Here is an 18,352-nt window from a genome sequence, read left to right as displayed (position 1 = left end):
CCACAAAAATTGACAAATTATACTATATCAAAACCAGTTAAAAGTAATTATAAACTGTATTATATCAAACTTATTATGACTAATAATAATTTGCAAAAGTTAACACATAACAGAGAAAACCAGTAATTCCACAGCTACTTCTAGCATTGGGGATTACTACATCTTCAAGTATTGCAAACCCAGCATTTCTCTCTCTTAACTTTGCCAAGTGTAGCTATGGTGCAGCAATGCTGACATTTTGAGAAAACAAAGCTCAAAAACTGAAGATAAACTCTTACAAATTATTATCTACAGCTGAACTCTTTCTAGAGTTCTATCAATTACAGACATACCATCATGTTGATATTTAGAGGAGTATACTTCCTATCAAGTTTTCTTATACACTTTGTAAAACAGCCCCAAATAAAATAAAAAAGCGACACTGCCTCCAAGCCTCTAAGAAAAACAAAATCTGATGTATATACAAAAAGAAGTGGGGCAGCACTTTGCCCTCTGTTAAGATGTACTTTTCTCAGCCTAGAGAATTTCTTTTCACTAACGGGAAAGAATAAGAGCTCTCGAATCCTCTTCGGGCAGCTCCAGTAACTTCTGTGGCCCATGGGCACTTTTCTCACGTGACATCCTAAAAATATGACACCTGCAGCATAGAAACGCAAAGGAAAAACAACGAGAAGCAAGCACAAGAACAAACAAATAAAGTACAACTCGAGAAGAAAAGCGAACCAAGCCGCAGCGCCCGTGGGAAGGCGGCACCGGGACTCGAACCCGCGGCTCCAGAGCTCACCCGGCGCTCTCCAGAGCCCCACGCCCGAGGCGCGAAAGTGCCGGGCGGTGCGGCTGCGCACGCGCGTTCCCGGGCACCACGTTCCGGCCGCGCTTCGCGCCGCCATTTAGGGCGTGCGGTGCCGCCGGATGCGGCTTGGCGCTGCTGCCCGCGGGCGGTGAGGCGGCTGCGGCGGCTGCCGGAGGCTGCTGGAAACTGCTGGAAGGCGCTGGGCTCCGCTCGGCTCCGCTCGGGTCCGTTCCCCCATCCCCCTGGGCGGCCGCAGCCTCTGCCCGTGCCCGGCTCCTCTTAGGTGAGTGAGTGCCGCGTCAGACAGCGTCGGCCCGAGCGCAGGCAGCTCAACCTGTACCTTGTGTCTTGCATTTGGTTGCATTTAAAAGTCCTTTTGTTATGGCATGAATTGTCTTTAAGTTGGTGGTTCGTGATGGAGCTCTGCATTTTGGTGCCTGAAATGTTGCAAGCAAATAAAAATGTTTGACCACTCCTGCTTAGAAAGTAGATGGTGGGTGCCTGCCTGGTGTTCCTCTGACTGGATTGGGTTTTGGAGCTTCAGTGAGGGAAGTATAGCCAGATTGTGATTTTAGGAGGGTGGATTCAGTTTTTCAGTTTTGTGATTTTGCTTTTTGTAATCTTAAGATTGTAGTTCAGCTAAGTATGAGGAACTTTTCCAGTGTGTGTTTATCAGGCAGGAGGAGGATTCAGAGAATTGCAGAATGGTTTGTGTTGGAAGGAACTTTAAAGTTCATCCACTTTGAACCCCCTGCCATGGGCAGGGACACCTTCTGTTGGAGCAGCTTCCTCAGAGTGCCGTCCAACCTGGCCTTGAACACTTCCAGGGATGGGGTAGGCACAGCTTCCCTGCACAACCTGTTCCAGTGCTTCACCACCTTCACAATAAAGTATTTCTTTGTAATATCTCTTCTAAATCTACTCCCTTTCAGTTAAAAGACATTTCCCCCATTTCCTATTATCCCATGCCCTTGTAAAAGGTCACTTTCCATCCCCTTTAGGTATTGTAGGGTACTATAAGGTTTCTGTGGAACTGTTCCTTTTCCAGGGTGAACAGCCCAACTCCTTTAGCCTGTCTCTACAGGAGAGGTGCTCCAGCCCTCTCATCATTTTTGTGGCCTCTTCTGAGCTCGCTCCCACAGGTCCATGTTCTTGCTGTGCTGGGGACCCCAGAGCTGGATGCAGCCCTGCAGCTGGGGTCTCGTAGGGCAGGGCAGAGGGACAGAATCGCCTCCCTGGAGCTGCTGCCCACGCTGCCTCTGATGCAGCCCAGGTTGTGTTTGATTTCCTTGACTGTGAGTGGGCAGTGCTGGCTCATGTTGAGCTTCTTGTCAACAAACATCTCAAAGACTTTATCTTCAGGGGTGGTCTCAGTAGAAGTAGTACAATAATTTAGTTGATGTGTATTTTTCTAATGATTTTTCTACCGTTCTTCCTCATAGATACGTAGTTGTCGACTACTGGGCTGTGTTTCCTTTAGAAGATGTGTTACTAATGAAGGTGGAAAGGTGAGTAAACAGCAAAAGGCCATTTTGTCAGCTGTAGAAATGTGGCTGTGTCAGTGTGATGCTGATACTCAGACTGTGATAACAGACAAGCATTAATGCACAAATTGTTTTATTTTGTTATGTGTTAGTGCAAAGAGGGCATAGTTGCAGTGAAGGGGGAAAAAAAAGGGAGCAGAGTTTCAGTCAGGCCCCTTCTAAAGTTTAAGTCTCTGTAGTGATCAAATGTTTCTTCCAGGCAGACAGGACCAATTCCTTAAGGCTGTTTGCTTGCATGAAAAGCACCCAGATTTTCACTTTCTGTTACAGGGGAAGGTGGATAAAAGGGGTCTTGTTGAAGCAGGAATTTGTCAGATCTGGGTTTAATACTGCTTTTACTGGGAGGAGGATTTTTTTTTTTTGGTGTCCAGTGGTTTTGATTTTTTGGGTTTGTTTTTTTGCTTGGTTTTAGAAGTTATGCATCCTTCATCCTTCTGCCCTACTGCTTTACAGTAGGAATGTTAATTTATTTATTAGAGGGAGATTTTTGTGGTTTTGTGTGTTTTTTTGTGGGAGGGGTTTAAATTTTTTTGTGAACTAGAATGATAGGGATCAGTATTTTTTCTGAAGACAGGTTACGTGTTCACTAGCTGCTTCATGTTTGATTGTGATGAAAACTACCATGACAGTTTTACAAAAGATTTTTTTGCAGGCTAAGGGGATCGCCCTAAATCCCTGTAGTTGAAACTGAAAGTTTAAGTTCCAGCTTTACATAAAAATTCATAAATGGAGGTTTTCTTTGTCCAGACTATCCTTGAGCATTTATCCACTGTCTTTGCATTTGATGTTGTCTACCTCAAATTACTTTGTTAGAACAGCAGTTCATTTAATGGAATTTTGCTTGATTAAATTATCATCATACACAGCCTTTTTAAACAGTGTGAAGTCACAGATTCATTGAATCATTGACAAATGAATTAAACTGGAAGTTGGGCTTCAAGACTGGATTACAGATCAGAAAAGTGTCTGACTGTTTTGAAGATATTTAAACTGTCACACTCAGAATGTTGAGACCATACAAAACACGGCTGGCACAGTTGTTACTTGATGAGCAGTGCAGAATTGTTGCACATAGATGATAATCTCAGTATGTCCTTGCAATTTTGAGAACCTTAAATGTGCTGTTAGTACAGACAGGCAGAGTAAACAGTAAAGCATGGAGCTATAAATTGTCAGTGATTTGAAGAAGTGATTTAGGCAGAAAATGCAGGGTAAGTAGGGGATGGCTCCTTGGTCTTTTACAGATTAAAAGGAAGGAGAAACAGACTGGAATACCTTGGTGTTATTGTGGGAGCAACATTTTGCTTGAAAATTATTCTCAGGTGATAAAAAAATCAGTTGCCACGTGAGCGAATCAAGAGGTAGCTTTTTTCATGTTACCTGAGCTGAGCATGTCTTTTCTAAGAGAATTGCATGGAGTGTATCCCAGTTGCCTAAAACATGACATTCTTAAATATTTAGTATATGTTTTAGCCAGAATTTTAATAATATGCTGTTAAGCCATTTGGAAAACAAATGTCATGTAAGGAATTGGAAAGAAAAAATACAGAAAATTATCAAGATGATCATACTCTTTTTCTTTGCAGACAGGATGGAATCTCTGACTCCTTCACCAGACTCAGTAGATAAGAAATTGAAGATAACTCATGTAGAATGCCATCCTGAGTGCTTGGTTATAGTGTTCCAGGCTCAGTACAACACAGGATGTGAGCTTGACTATTTCATACTACAAAATGAAATACAGCGTGTGTTCAAAGTAAAAGATGATGTCTGTGTTGGTGGATCTTGCTTGGTGGAAGACACAGAAGGAGAATGGCACAGAGGAAGAGTTCTGAGAAAAAAAGGGAATATCTGTGAGACTTTTCTTATAGACACTGGACATGTGTTGGCTGTTGAGGAAACACATCTTGCTGCTGCTAATGATAAATTGTTTCAGCTGCCTCCAAAGGTGGTTTTGGGTGTTTTTGCAAGCATACTTCCTCTTGGAGAAAGATGGGGTCCAAAAGCTGTTAACTATTTTTCATCTCTGGTAGGATTACAGATCACCGGTCATGTGAAGGCTGTTACACCATATCAGCTGTTTATTCTAGAAGTGCCTAAGATTATTACTGATGTTCTTGAACTGCAGCTAGGTAAATTTATTGATGGAGATTCATTTTGTCTTGTTGTAGAAACTTTAAGAGCATTGCCCCAAGGAATGCTTTGTAAGAGAATGCCACAACTGTTGACACAGCAGTATCCCTTCAGGGAGTTACTTACCTTAAATAATTCTGAGAAACCAACAGATTTTTGGCATGTTCCAGATCAACTCTTTCCATGTCTACCTGTTGGCAGTAAAGAAAATGTCAAAATAACTGGTGCAGTAAGCCCAAATAAATTTTATTGTCAGATACAGAAATGGCAGAAGGAGCTGGAATGTTTGACAGGAGCTATGCATTTGTACTATGAAGCTCTTGTTGGAGAAAATACCACATCTTGTGATAGTTTTGGGCTGCTCTGTGCTGCCAAGAGGCAAAACGGACAGTGGCATAGAGGAGTGATAAAACAACTTCTCTCTGACCATGTGGAGGTCTGGTTTATGGATTTTGGTATTATTGAAGCTGTGCCACCTAGTTGTATTCGAAAACTGAAAGCTGAGTTCATGACATTACCAATGATTTCATTTCCATGTACGCTGTCTTGTTTTGGTAGTCAGGATGAAACAGTAGTAAAATTTCAGCTCAAAGAACTTACCCAAGCCTTAATAGGACAAACTTCTGTGTGTGTCCAATTTGATTTGTACAATAACGCTGAACGCTTGTATTATATAACGCTGCAGAAACAAAATCTTGGCACTAATGCTGAGCATCCAGAAGACCAGAATGAGACAGCTGCACCGTGTGTCTCGCTTTTGGAAACAAAACCCAGAAGTACCGTGCTAAACCACAAACTAAGTCCTGAGAGAAACAATTCGTCTAAGAATTGCTCTGGAAACAAAGATAAAAAAGCCTGCTTACCTGAACGGGACATTTCTTTCTCCAGCCACTGCAAGAGAGTAGAGATGCAAGTGAACTCTTTTTATGGAGCTTTTGTAGTATACGTCATAAATCCATCTGACTTTTGGATTCAAACTTGTAGATACCAGAATGAGTTTCATGCCTTGATGAAAAACATTGCCTGCACATACAGTCAGTGTAGAGATGATGAGATGGTCCTTAAAAAGCCAGAACCAGGGTTGCTGTGCTGTGCTCGGTATAGCAGGGATGGGTGTTATTACCGGGGTGTTGTCACCAAAGTGTTTCGTGTTAGCATTATGGTTTACTTTTTGGATTTTGGAAATACAGATACTATACCTTGTCACTATGTGAAAACATTGCTTCCCGAGTTTTCTGATTTACCGGCTTTAGCTGTGTGTTGTTCCCTTGCTTGCACATTTCCTGTTGATGGTGTGTGGGTTAAAAAAGAAACTGATTTCTTTAAAAACGTGGTGTTGAACAAACCACTGCTGCTTCATGTTGTTGGAAAGCAAAACAACAAGTACGTTGTTAATGTGCAGTGTCATACTGGTTTCCTGCAAGGAAACGTTGCCACGTGCATGGTGCAAGCTGGTTATGCTGAATATCGGCTGAAGCCACCAGAGCCTGTTGTAAGGGCAGCAAAAAAGCGGCACAGCGGGAATCACCTCAAATGTAAAAAAGAAAAAATCAATGCAGAGAACACCAGTAATATTTGCAAAAATAAGGCATCTGGAAATGGAGACGTGCTTCAGAAAGAAAAATCATTAAATGTGCCGCCAGTGCCTAGAGAATCTGTTGTGCCATCTTGTTCAGGAGAAGGTGCTGTCTCTAAAATGCATAGGTTGGTATGCGAGGAAAAATTAGTTTATAAGGAGCTTGTTTTTAAACCAGGAACTGTTCATGAAGTGGTATGTTCTTGCATCTTTTCCCCAGCAGATTTTTCTTGTCAACTGCAAAGCAAACTGCCAGAGCTAAATAACTTAATGGGAAAAATTCAGACATATTATAAAGATCATACCACTCCCTACAAAACTGGACAGGCTGCCTGTGTTGTTAAGTATCCCAAAGATGGGAAGTGGTACAGAGCAACTGTTGTGCAGGAGGTATCCACAGATGAAGTTGTTGTGGTTTTTGTAGACTATGGTTATCAGGAAAGAGTTTCACTTAAAGATGTACAGGGTGTCCTTCCAGATTTCCTAATTCTAGAGAGTCAGGCATTTCGATGTGGACTTAAAAATGTAGTCTTACAGACTGACTCAATCAATTGGTCTGAAGAAGTGCATAGACAATTTGAAGACTTCATTTTTTCTTCCAGAGGACCACTGACTTGCACCATTTATGCTCTTGTTCTTCTGAGCCCCAATTGTTTATGCAATGTAGTTGACTTACGGACTCCACTTAATAGTGTAGAGGAATTCCTCAGAGAGCGTGGTCTCACCCAGCCTGAATGTGTTGGACCGAGAAGCCTTTCATGTTTGGGTTCTCTGTACAGTTTTTGCTATTCATCTTTTAATATAAAAGTTGGAGGTGAGGAGGAGGTTTATATAACTCACATAAATAGTCCTTCAGAATTCTATTGTCAGCTTAACCGCAACTCTGAAACTCTTGAGGCATTGATGAAGAAGGTTAGTGACGTAAGTCAAATGTCAAGTAATGTAAATTACCATGGCAATGCACGACTGTGTATAGCCAAATATGTGGAAGATGGTCTCTTTTACAGAGCTTTGGCTTTTCCTGTGGAATCAACGTCCTTTCTGTTGGTTGACTATGTGGATTTTGGAAATAGGAGTATGGTGGAGAGAGACCAGTTGATGCCTATTCCATATTCTGCCACTGACCTACTCTTCACACCCATGCAAGCTATTAAATTCTGTCTGTCAGATCTTAGGGGGGCAGAATTTCCAGCAAGAATTACTACATGGTTTGTGAAAACATTCCTTGGTAAACTGCTGAAGGCTGTAATTTTATCCAGAGAACCAGATGGAAAGGTTGTTGTGGAGTTGTATGATGGACAGCTCAAAGTAAGTCAGAAAATTAAAGAAAAGGTATTGGCAGAGTTGGCACAGGAAAGCCATATGGAGCCATTTAGAAGTAGTGAAGGAGAGATATGTCACATGAAAGATGACAAAGAAATTAATAAAGTTAGTGTTAAAGAACCTGAAATACTTAAATTGAAAACTGAAGTGAAATGCCAAGCCTGTGATGAGTATTTCCAGGCAGATACTGGTGAGAATTTTGGAGATGAAGAGCAGACTGCATGTAGCGCACCAAAATTGTGTAGTGGATTCTCAAAACAGCAAACTTTACATGACAGCAAAGAGCAAAGTTTTAGAAATACTTTCAGTGATTTTCTGGAGAATGGAGAGGAACCTTGGATTGGACAACCTGCTTCTCACTCCCTCTCTTACTCTGCTTTACATTTAAAGGAAATAACTGTAAATGCTCTCTCTGAATCTCAGAATGAAAGACCAAATTGTGCAGGTCAACAGGAAAGGAGTAATAAAAATATACCTACATTAAGCAGCCTTCCTCAACGTGATATCCAGGTGAATACTGAAGTAGCAGGTTATATTTCTCATACGAATAGTCCATCAAGTTTCTATGTTCACTTTGCAGAAGATGAAAACTTAATAATAAAATTAGCAGATGATTTGAATGAAAGCTTGGAGAATAGAGGTTGGGAAAATTGCTTAAATGAGCTCATGGTAGGGAATCTCATCGTTGCAGAGCACGACGCTGATTGTTTTTACTATAGAGCAGTTATTAAAACTCTGAAATCGGGAAGCTCCTATGAGGTAGAATTTATTGACTATGGTAATACTGCAGTTGTAAGTTCGTCAAAAATCCGCAGGATTCCAGAAAAATTCTTAACTCTGCCAAGGTTTAGTGTTCATTGTTTCCTTAGCAGTGTAAAAAGTGTTCCTGGGGAAAGCTGGACTAAAGAAAGTGCTGCATATTTTGCAAGAGCAGTAAGTGACAAGCCAGTAGCTTGCAAGTTCTTAGAGCAACATGGAGAAAAATGGGAAATAGATGTAATTTGTGATGGAGAGTCTTTGTCTAACAGCCTTTTGCATAAAATAGACAACATAAAGTGGAATAGCACATGGGTATTTTCTTTGGAAAATAAACCTAAACAACATGGTAATCCTCGAAAGTCTAAGAACAGTTTAGGTGGCCAAAATAAAACCAAGACTTCTGGGATGAAAAATATTTCTGTAAAACCCTTAAGTCTCCTTCATCAGGTTTTAAATTCTGGACAAGTAGAAGCAGCAGAAGTAGTTAATATTTCAAAGAGTGGAGAATTTTATGTACAGTTACTTAAAAATCTGCAAATACTACATGAGTTAAATGTCATGCTTGACAAAGAAGCCCAAAGAAGTGATTTGATTAGAGTGGATGACATTGAACAGGGTCTGGAATGCATTACACAATCTGAAAGGAACTTAAAATGGAATCGATCAAAAGTGATAAAGAAATTTGTCAGGGAAAAGTTAATGCTAGTGTTTTTCATGGATTATGGCACATGTGAGATGGTATCCTTAAATAATGCAAAGATGCTCAGTGATGAGATTAAGAGTATTCCTAAACAAGCTGTTTATTGTAGGTGGATTTGTTTTAAAAACCTGAAGAAAATTCACTTAGACCATGTAGTAAATGCACTTCTAGATTGTGAAATAAGGATCTTGTTTTTGAGATACTTGAAATCATCTGATATCTGGGAGGTAGATATTTTAGTAGGACAAGTTACACTTCAGGAGTATTTGAACCAGGTCTTAAGTCATTGTTGGTCAATTGTTGGACCAGAAAAATGTAGTAATACAAACTGTAAGGAGTTTGATACATCATTCAAGATAAATTCAGTCATGTGGATGCTGCTGCGTAGTGGCAGAACGTATCCTGGGTGTGCAACTGCAGTTACTGATCCTTCAAACTTCAGTATCCAGTTTGAAATCTTCTTTGATTGCATGCGAAACTTGTCCTTGCTGCTCTCTGACCTTCCTGACGACTTGCCAGCTCTGCCAGAAGAACTTGTGATACCTGGTGCTAGCTGCTTGATCGAGTTTGGGCAGGAAGCAGAGTGGTACAGGGCAGAAATTGGTGAAGTAACAGATCAGTCTGTTGTTCTTACATTTATTGATTACGGCTTTCTGAAGACCATACCTTATTCTGAGATCCATAAACTTAAAGTTGTTCCAGAAAGTCTGCTATATTGGCCACGCTTGGCACACTCTTGCTCTTTGCATGATACAGTTCCTGGGAAGGGGGAACACTGGAGTGAGGAAGCTATACTTCTGTTTCAGCAGCTTCTTCATAAACCAGGTCTGATATTTCATTTTATCCACTATGGCTCTGAAATGAAGTTAGAGGTGGATGTTTTGTGTGAAGATAGAAATCTGTCTGATGCTTTAATTGCTGCAGGCCATGCAGTCTGCTCTCACAGTAGGTGCTGTCCCATTGCAGTTGACAGACTCTAATCAGAAAAAAGAATTGCAAGTGAAGTGGCCAGATTCTAGTTACTATGCTTCCTTTTGTGAACTAGTATAATTATGATAACAATTCTGATTTTGCTGACAGAAGTCGGGCAAAGAAGAGAAACAAAAAAGCGTTTTGAAGCACAGCATTAGTTATAAAGAGTTTCAAAGAAGAGAATGTGGTAAAGTGGCTGCTGGAATACCATTGACAAAGGATCTGAGTTTACAACACTGAAAGGAAGGAAAACCTACAAAGGATGGACTGTACTGTGAGGATGGGATTTTTTCAGCATTATGATGACAAGAGAAGTTAAGTTATCATAACACAAAGTAAATCTGCTACCAGAAATCCTGGTTGAGGCTTGTGATTCTGACATTCTACAGTGTGTGAAGGACAGTGTGTGAAGCTACTGTCAAAGAATTAGTTGAATGATCAGTAGGTTGCAGTTAGAAAAGCACTACTTCAAAGGAAAATAAACCAAACAGCCTTTTTGTTGGAATGCTCTCGAAGGTTTGTATGTATAAATATAATCTTTATTTGCAGTAACATCTGGTTTACAGGTGGTTTACATGATGTCACCATGTTTTGGATGTTCAGAAAACAAAGATGCCAGACATTTTCTTTGGTTCTGATTTCAGAGTTTCCATGTGAGAAAAGTTTCAATGTTCACTATGATTAAGCCAAAAATAGGGATCCCCATTTATGGGAGAGACATGCATTAGGTTGTTCTCAATTAGTTCTTCGTGTAAAGATGCTATTGCCCCTTCTGAACATTCTCTTAGCATCTAAGTTTATTAATTTTGGGATATTTTACTCTGCCAAGCATGCATTCCACTGATAGTTGTCCTTCATCCTCCTCCCCATGAAGAGAGGGGATTTTCTCTGAGTGCTTAGTCAATACACTGTGAAGTCAAAATATTGTTTATATCTTGAAGGGGAGCATTCAGAACCTTTTTTTTTTCTCCTTTGTGCGAGGAAGAAATTTCAAAACTGAAAAGTTATGGTAGTACTGTGTATCTTAGCGGGGTAGTTTTTTTCAGTATCTAGTCTTAAATTGTAAGAACTTGTCTGTTTTTCTGATATATTTCTTTATTTTATTTTTTGCCCTCACCTTCTTCCTTTGTTGTTTGGACAAAGTATGAAGTGTCCTGAAGCCATGAGGGGTTTCCTTTGTATGCTCTGTGATAGTTTGAATTTCTGTGAGAAAATGAATACAGCCCTAGTGGTAGACAGCAGTGGTAGACAGCATATCTTATGCATCTCTAGAAGTAAACAAGATTTAACAACACATATGCCTTTTGCCCCCAGTCCCCCCCTCCACATATGCCTTTTGCCCCCAGTCCCCCCCTCCCACTCCCTCCATATCATGATGTATTTAATTTATGTGAAAACCTGAAAGCTTTATCTGGAAAACAGATTTTTTTTTTTTTTTTTTTTTTTTCCCCCCCCAGTAAGAGAGACATGGCTGGGAAAGTCAAATAAGAGGCGAGCCAATGCCAGCTGATCTTTACAAGGTTCACTCTGCTGGTGAATTATTCTTGAAGGTTATGTTATTTTCATAGTACAAGTGAAAAGTGCCCATTACTAACAAATCAAAAAATGTGTAAGATAATATTGCTCAAGTAAATACTATTTAAAATATCAGTCATGTTATGTTAATATAGTGATTAAAAAAAAGGTGTGGGGGTTGTAATCATTTGTGATTGTTTTCTTTATATTGCATTGTTTCTTAATATTTCAGAATTTCAAGGTTTTCCTGCTAAAATTGTAAGCTTACCTGGCACATTCTTTGTCAATAGTTAGACATACTGCTGGCTGTTAGTATAAAACACAAAGGTTGTATTGTGCAACATTACTCATGTTGAGTGATGACTTCACACTTGCTGTGCTGGTTCATTGTAGTGCGACATAGAGGCACTGACACTTACATATTAATTAACACTGATTCTGATTTCTGGCTGTCTTTCAGTTGGAAAAGTAGGATCTTGGGCATCTGTTCTTTTTAAAAATCATTTGGATACCCTAAGTGCAGACATGTTGTGTACAGTAATACACAACTTGCATATTTTAAGTAGATTATTTTTTTGCTTACGTATATTGTGCTTTAACTTGTATGTAGTTGTAGAATATTGCTTCTCTAATGTTCTAAAATGGAGCCTAGAAATGATGTATGTAGAAAAAAAAAATAAACAGCTGTGTGTACTCTTTTTATGTTTCGCAAATTGCAAATGTTAGATTTATTTTCAAGAATGTGTTTTGTTTTCAACTTGTAATGAGACTAGCTCTTGATAGTAATTCTTTTACTGAAGGTCTGATACTCAAAATGCTTCAAGTAAAAATCAGATAATTGAAAGTATTTCAGGATTATACTGCATCTGTAAATATAAAGAATGTCTTGTTGCCTCTGTTGATGCTCATTCTCAGAAGTGCATTACAAGGATGTGTTATGATCGTTAGATTAAGTTGCTGGGAGGTCTGGCTGTGTATTTTATGCCCAGTCTTTTTTCTCTGGTGTGTAACTCTGCTGTTAAAATATTTTTCTTGTAAGAAGGAGAATGTATGCTCAGAACCTAGTTGGAAGAAGTTGTGAATTGTTTAGGTATATTTTCCTATTTGTTCTTGGATGAGCATAGTGCTGAACAAATGCAGTATTTTCTGTAGTAGTAATTTTTTTTGCTGAAATTTAATTTGAAAGTAATGCTTATATTTTTATATTTTTGTATTTATTTATACTGTATCATTGATGACTGTGATTATTTTTAATCCACAAAAGTGATAGAGAACCAGTTTCATTTCTTTGGAATTCAAAACTTTAATGTGTATACTGCCTTTCTGTCATCAATAAAATGAATACTAAAAATAATAAATAAAATGCATATCTCCTCTGTGTAACTTGCCCTGCCTAAGACATTCTGAAGGTTTCTGTGACCTTTGCTGCTAGTGAATGCATTGGGAAATATCTGAAGCTACATAAGTATGTGTTGCATGGGACTTCTAAGGGGAAGTACCTCTTGCTGATTTTGCTGAACGTTTTTGGCTGATCACTACCTCCAGAGGAAATGTGCCACCAGAACCAACTTGAGCCACCAGAAATTGTGGGCCTGAGAGTTGGAGACAAGATCCTGGAGGATTCATGTAGGAAGAGAGGCAAAGAAGGAAAAGGCTTCACTGGGGGTAGGAGATGGGTGATTCAGGTGCTTTGAAAGGGCTGAATAGTTACTGAATGTTTGTATGAGTCAGGCAGCATAGAAGTGTAAGCTTTCAGGCAGAAATTGAAGCTTCAGTGCTAAACTAGTGTGTTAAGATTAGTTTTCAGTAAAAAGTTAGGAAATTAAGTGGGAGTGTAGTGTTTGAGGAAGAGCTCCTACAAACTAACGAATTATCATCAGTTTCATAAAGGTGAATTCAGGGGTGGAAAAGAGCCTTTGATAGTGCTTTTAATTACTTGTAATGTCTGCACAGGTCTGTGTGTGCATGCTTGAGGATGTTGTGTTAGCTGCAGACCGAGGTCTGGGGACACATTTCACTCTTGCACAGACAGCTGCCCTTCCTGCCCTTGCTTCTTTCCTGCCCCTGTGCCTTATCTTTGCCCACAGTCCTCCCAGATAAACAGCCTGTCCCAAATGTAATGGATGCATCTGGCTGTGATGGCTGCATCTGAAATCGTGGACTTGGGTCCACAGACAACACAATAGCCAAGGACTAATCTGAGCCATAGTACTGGTCAAGGCTGGACTCAAACCAGGTCTGGAAAGCACCAACTGCTGTCATTACTATGCAGATAAGTCTGTGAGTCAGTTATCTCTCTCCACATAAGTAGAGAGGAGTAGAAAGCCCAGGGCCTGTTGAGGCTGCGTGCCAGGATCGCCTCTTGAGTAGGGACCTCTCTCCTGGTTACTGCTTGAGGCTGAGAGATTGCTTCCTGCAGCAGCTTCTCAGTAAGTGAATAATAGCATGTTGAACTTCGGAATCTTAGCTGTGTGATACAAAGGCTTGATTGTGCACATGCAAGCCTTTAGACATAAACCATTGACCAAGGCTGAGATTAAGGCTGGATCCAGCTACAGCTAAACTCCCTTCTGAGAGGGAATTGGAAAGCAGGGGGCGGGGGTGTCCTTTCTAAGGCCCATGACTCAACAGTAGGGTCTCCCTGTCAAGTCTGTCTGACTGATGTCTATGCAGTAAATAATCAAGTGTATCTTGCCATCAGATTTTCTTAAATCACTCTTAAATTGACAAATGTTTTTTATCTGTAAACATTTTACTTCTGCTTTCTTACAAGTGAAGTGCATCACTCTATCTGCAATAAGGAAGCAATGGAGTAGTTGTCCATGAAGTTTGCACGTTATACCAAGTTGTAAGAACCAGCTGATATACACCTTAAGGACCACAGGCAGCAATCCAGAGGGAGAGGCTGGAGAAGCAGGTCAGTAGAAACACAATGAAATGTAACAGGAACAAATGGCCATACATTAAAATGAAAGGTTTAGGCTGGAAAGCACGATCTTTTCAGAATGAGGACAGTCACGTGTTGCAGAAGGTTGCCTAGAGAGATAGCACAGTCTCCATCCTTGGTATTTTATTTGGTATACATCACCCGACTGGATAAAGTTCTGAGAAACCTGGTCTGACCACACAGATGACCCACTTCAGGGCAGGAGGTTAAGGGAACTCTAGAGGTGCCTCTCTTCACTTGAATTTCTCTGTTACTGCTGCAGCTACTCTTTGTACATTAGGAATATCCAAAGACTTTCTTTGACTACTCAGAAGAGGTCATGGCACTTCCCTGGCAGATTGTGTTGTTTCCCACTTACAGACAGCTCCTGTGTAGACACTGCAAAATGTACGTGCTGCATGGAGGTACAAGAAGAGGCAGAAAAGACTTCTTCCTCAGAAAGCCAAGGAGTTGTCTCCTGATCCCTTCTGACTAGTCCTGGGGAACAGGGATTCCCAAAGAAAGCCTAGCTCTGATAATGTAAAAAGCTTTACTTGGCTGATTTGAGAGTGGGAATAGCAGAGGCTGAGAATAATTTTTAGCATCCAATGTGTGCAGGGCAGCAGGAAACACTTGACATGAGAGAAGTTTGTGGTAGCAGCTTGACTGCTCTCCTGATTGCCCCAGGAGGTGTGTGTATGGTGGCAGTGTCCTTAAAGGCACACAGAGATGTGCTCCTGGTCCTGCCTGTGCGTGGGAGGTGGATTGTTCTGATGGATCCTGGGAGCTGCATTGGCACCTGCTGGCCCTGTGGTTGCTCCTGGTGTACCTGCAGGGGTCACCCCAGCCTTAAATGTCCTGTAAGAGAGGATCTCTCTGCTTATGTTCTGAGAAAAGTTGAAACCTGGAGCAGAGCATCCAGCTCTCCACTCTTCAGCACAGGAAAGACATAGGCCTGTCAGAGCAGGACCAGAGGAGGCCATGAAGGTGCTCAGAGAGCTGCAACACCTCACCTCACCTGTGGAGACAGGCTGAGAGAGCTGGGGTTCAGTTGGGATAAGGAAAGGCTGAATGGGAACTTTATAGCAGCCTTCCAGCACCTGAAGCATAAAAATGATCAGGCTGGGGAGAGACATTTTAGCAGGTCCTGTTGGAATAGGGCAAGTAAAAGAAGGCAGACTTAGAGTCACAAGGAAAAGGTTTATTGCAAAGGGAGTGGTGAAACACTGGCACAGCTTGCTCAGAGAGGTGGTAGATGCTCCACCCCTAGAAACATTTAAGAACAGTTTGGACGTGGCTCTGGGCAACCTAATTTAGTTGGAGATGTTCCTGCAGGGGGATTGGACTAGATGAGCCTTAAAGGTCTCATGATGATTAGGCAGAGTAAGATAAAAAGGTTGGAGATGCTATTTTAAGGGACACCTGATATAAGAAGCTGCTTGGTGGTGAATTCCTGTTATCTGCAGAGAAATAGATGCCGAATTTGCAGGCTGGCTATTCAACAGCACCTAAAAATGCACATTTCCATTAATGCTCTCTAAATTTCTATTTCTCAACTGTTTACACACAGTTTAAAATCTCCTCTTTTTTTATTTCTTTTCAAGAATCAATTTTTCCATCATAATAAACATTGTGAAACAAAATCATGGAAATATTTAGTCAGCTCTGAACTGGCTTTAGGGACAGCTATCTTGATTCCTGCAGTTTTAATAAGAAAGTTTCTAGGGCTACTGTGTCTAGGTCTGCATAATGAAGGAATTAAAATGGTGATTGCAGCATAATTTTTAGTGAGCAGTAAACATTAGGAATCCTACTGGGTGACCCTGAAATATAATTAGGCCTAGTTCTGTGAAATTATTTTCCTGCAAATATAAAGAAATGGAATAAAAGTGGGGTTTAAATGGGTTTAATATTCTTTTTATTTTTGTACTTTAAAGGAATAGCAAGGTGTTAAGAGGGAAAACACTCTTTGACAGACTTTGATTCTGATTAATTCTTTAGTGTTTAATCACCTTGATTTCATAGGAGTTTGAACTTAACGCATAATATATGATCAAGCCCTTTAATTATGTTCATTTTCTTTTAAGCCATGAAACCATTGATCTCTAATCTGACATTCCATATAACATGGAATTTCACTTACTTTTGCATTAAGCCAGTATTCCCCCTTCTGCCTCCAAGGGCTCAAGCCTTCATCTCTCATTTCCCACCTTTGAGCTAAAAGCTTCTTGAAGCTGTTTTACTGTACTAAAAAGTATTAAAGAGCTGTGATATGTCTCTCTAGCCACAGGAGTCAAGCCTAGTAACTAGACAATTTCTTGAGCAGGGGAAAACCTGCTCCACTTTCCCCTGAAAGGAATTCTTAAGCATTTTTATATGAAAACCTCATTGATAAAACAACTGTGGGAGCAGACATTAGGAGTTTCATAATCCTGTCATGTTCACTGCATTTTGCATCCTTTATTTCCCCTAATTAATCTTGGATCCTTTTCAGCAAAGCAGGACACCTTTAGCAAGAGAGAGGAAATGGCTGATAGCGCTTGGATTAAACCACACCTGAAAGAAATTAAAAACAAAACCAAGAAAAGGGAAAGACCAACTTTGGTCTGAAATAGAGAATTAACTTTGCATTTTCTTCACTTGGATTGACTGTACCAGCCTACTTCATGGTAGAATGTATCCTCATTTTCTGTTTTAAAGGATAAAGCACAGAGGAGTATGAGACAAATTACACTTTAGTTTTATGAGGATCTACAGGGCTGTGAATGAGTGGTTGGAAGAACCTCTGTGGAGGCTAAGTTGGCTAGAGAAGGGTGACCTCTCAGGTGCCTCTAGGCAGCGTTTCTGTTTGGCTGACTCAAGCACTCCTCCCTTTGGACTCATGAGTCATTAAGAGCATATCCCAAAACATCTGCCCTGTGCCATGGGCTGTGGAATCTGCTCTGATAGCGAGATGGAAAAGTTAAGTGAAACTTAGTAGGCCTTATTTTGTGCCTAATGAGATGTAATGCCTTGAAACAGTTTATGGCACTAGATCAGCAAAGGTCTTGTACAATATCTAACATTGGGGTTTTGTGTCCCAGGCACAGAAACCTTTTGGGAATATGAAAACTTCCTGTAGTCTGTATGGGGGAAAGTCTATTCACTCAGTGGGATTTAAAGTAGTCCACATATTGGTCATAGAAAAACATGAGGATGAGAATGTATTTTAAGTTTTTCTCCCTTCCAGAACAAGGTGCTTTGTGTGGGGTGTATGTAGGAACATCTGTCTATGCAGTCTTTCCCTGGCTTGCACATCTGAAAATAGCTCATGTAACACAGTTAACAGTTGTTCATAAAACACATCCACCAGTTAAGAAGATAATGCTAATTTTTCATAGTGTGTGCAGTTTACATCACTTCCTCAGCTGTTGTGAGTTCCAATAACAAGTTCCTACTAAACCCATAGCCGCAACCCAGAGAAAGCCCCTACAGACTGACATTTTGAGAAAGAGCAGTTTCCCTTCTTTCTGAAGCTGTACAGCAAGGCATTTGGAATTCCTTGTGCAAAAGAGGAAAGGATATGATTTGGTAGCCTAGCTGCTAGGGTACAGAATTAGAGAGATTAAGGTATGTGCTCTAAATGCTTCCTCCTCTGACCTGCTCATTACTTTGTCTACAGTAGAGCAGTTTCAAAAGGAGAGAATGAAAAGGTTACTTCTGCCTTTATGGCTTGGTGATGGAAGGTATGTTTTTGGACACTGTCAAACTGAAAATATCCATTGTTTTCTAGGTGAATGATTTAACTGGAAAACTGCTGATTAGTGTTTACTACCCTCTTCTCTGTCAACTTTTAAAAATAAAAAAAATAGGTTAGGAGCTCTAGCCCATGTTTTATGCAAAGTGGTCTCTCAGAGAAGCTTTTTCATAACCAGTGAGCCTTGAGGGGCACAAAGAATATCTGCTTTTTGGTGCCTGTCCCCTAAAGGATGTCAGGTGAAAAAAGCCCATGCCTGGATTCCAGCTGGGTGTATGTGGGAGCACTGAGCTGGTGAGACTGAAGTAGTTCAGGGCATGCTTGGGAGTATAGTTCCTGGTGCCTGGGGAATTGGAAAATCAGATAAGGAGGCAG

General features: G+C 40.5%; 1 protein-coding gene across 1 annotated transcript; it reads left to right on the top strand.

The window, feature by feature from the left end:
* Positions 1 to 914: 914 nt before the first annotated feature.
* TDRD15 (tudor domain containing 15) lies at positions 915 to 9,808 on the top strand. Its single transcript, XM_058802684.1, has 3 exons — positions 915 to 1,076; positions 2,236 to 2,301; positions 3,924 to 9,808. The coding sequence occupies exon 3, from the start codon at positions 3,929 to 3,931 to the stop codon at positions 9,806 to 9,808; it is 5,880 nt and encodes a 1,959-aa protein (XP_058658667.1). The 5' UTR covers positions 915 to 1,076; positions 2,236 to 2,301; positions 3,924 to 3,928.
* The last annotated feature ends 8,544 nt before the right edge of the window (positions 9,809 to 18,352 follow it).

This window comes from Ammospiza caudacuta, chromosome 3, assembly GCF_027887145.1.
Source record: "Ammospiza caudacuta isolate bAmmCau1 chromosome 3, bAmmCau1.pri, whole genome shotgun sequence".
Lineage (NCBI taxonomy): Eukaryota > Metazoa > Chordata > Aves > Passeriformes > Passerellidae > Ammospiza > Ammospiza caudacuta.
The sequence above is the reverse complement of the archived record's forward strand: the minus strand, read 5'-3'. Positions and strand labels throughout refer to the sequence as shown.

Coding starts and splice junctions, on each gene's coding strand:
- TDRD15 (XM_058802684.1), top strand. CDS start 3,929: ATGGAATCTCTGACTCCTTCACCAGACTCAGTAGATAAGAAATTGAAG.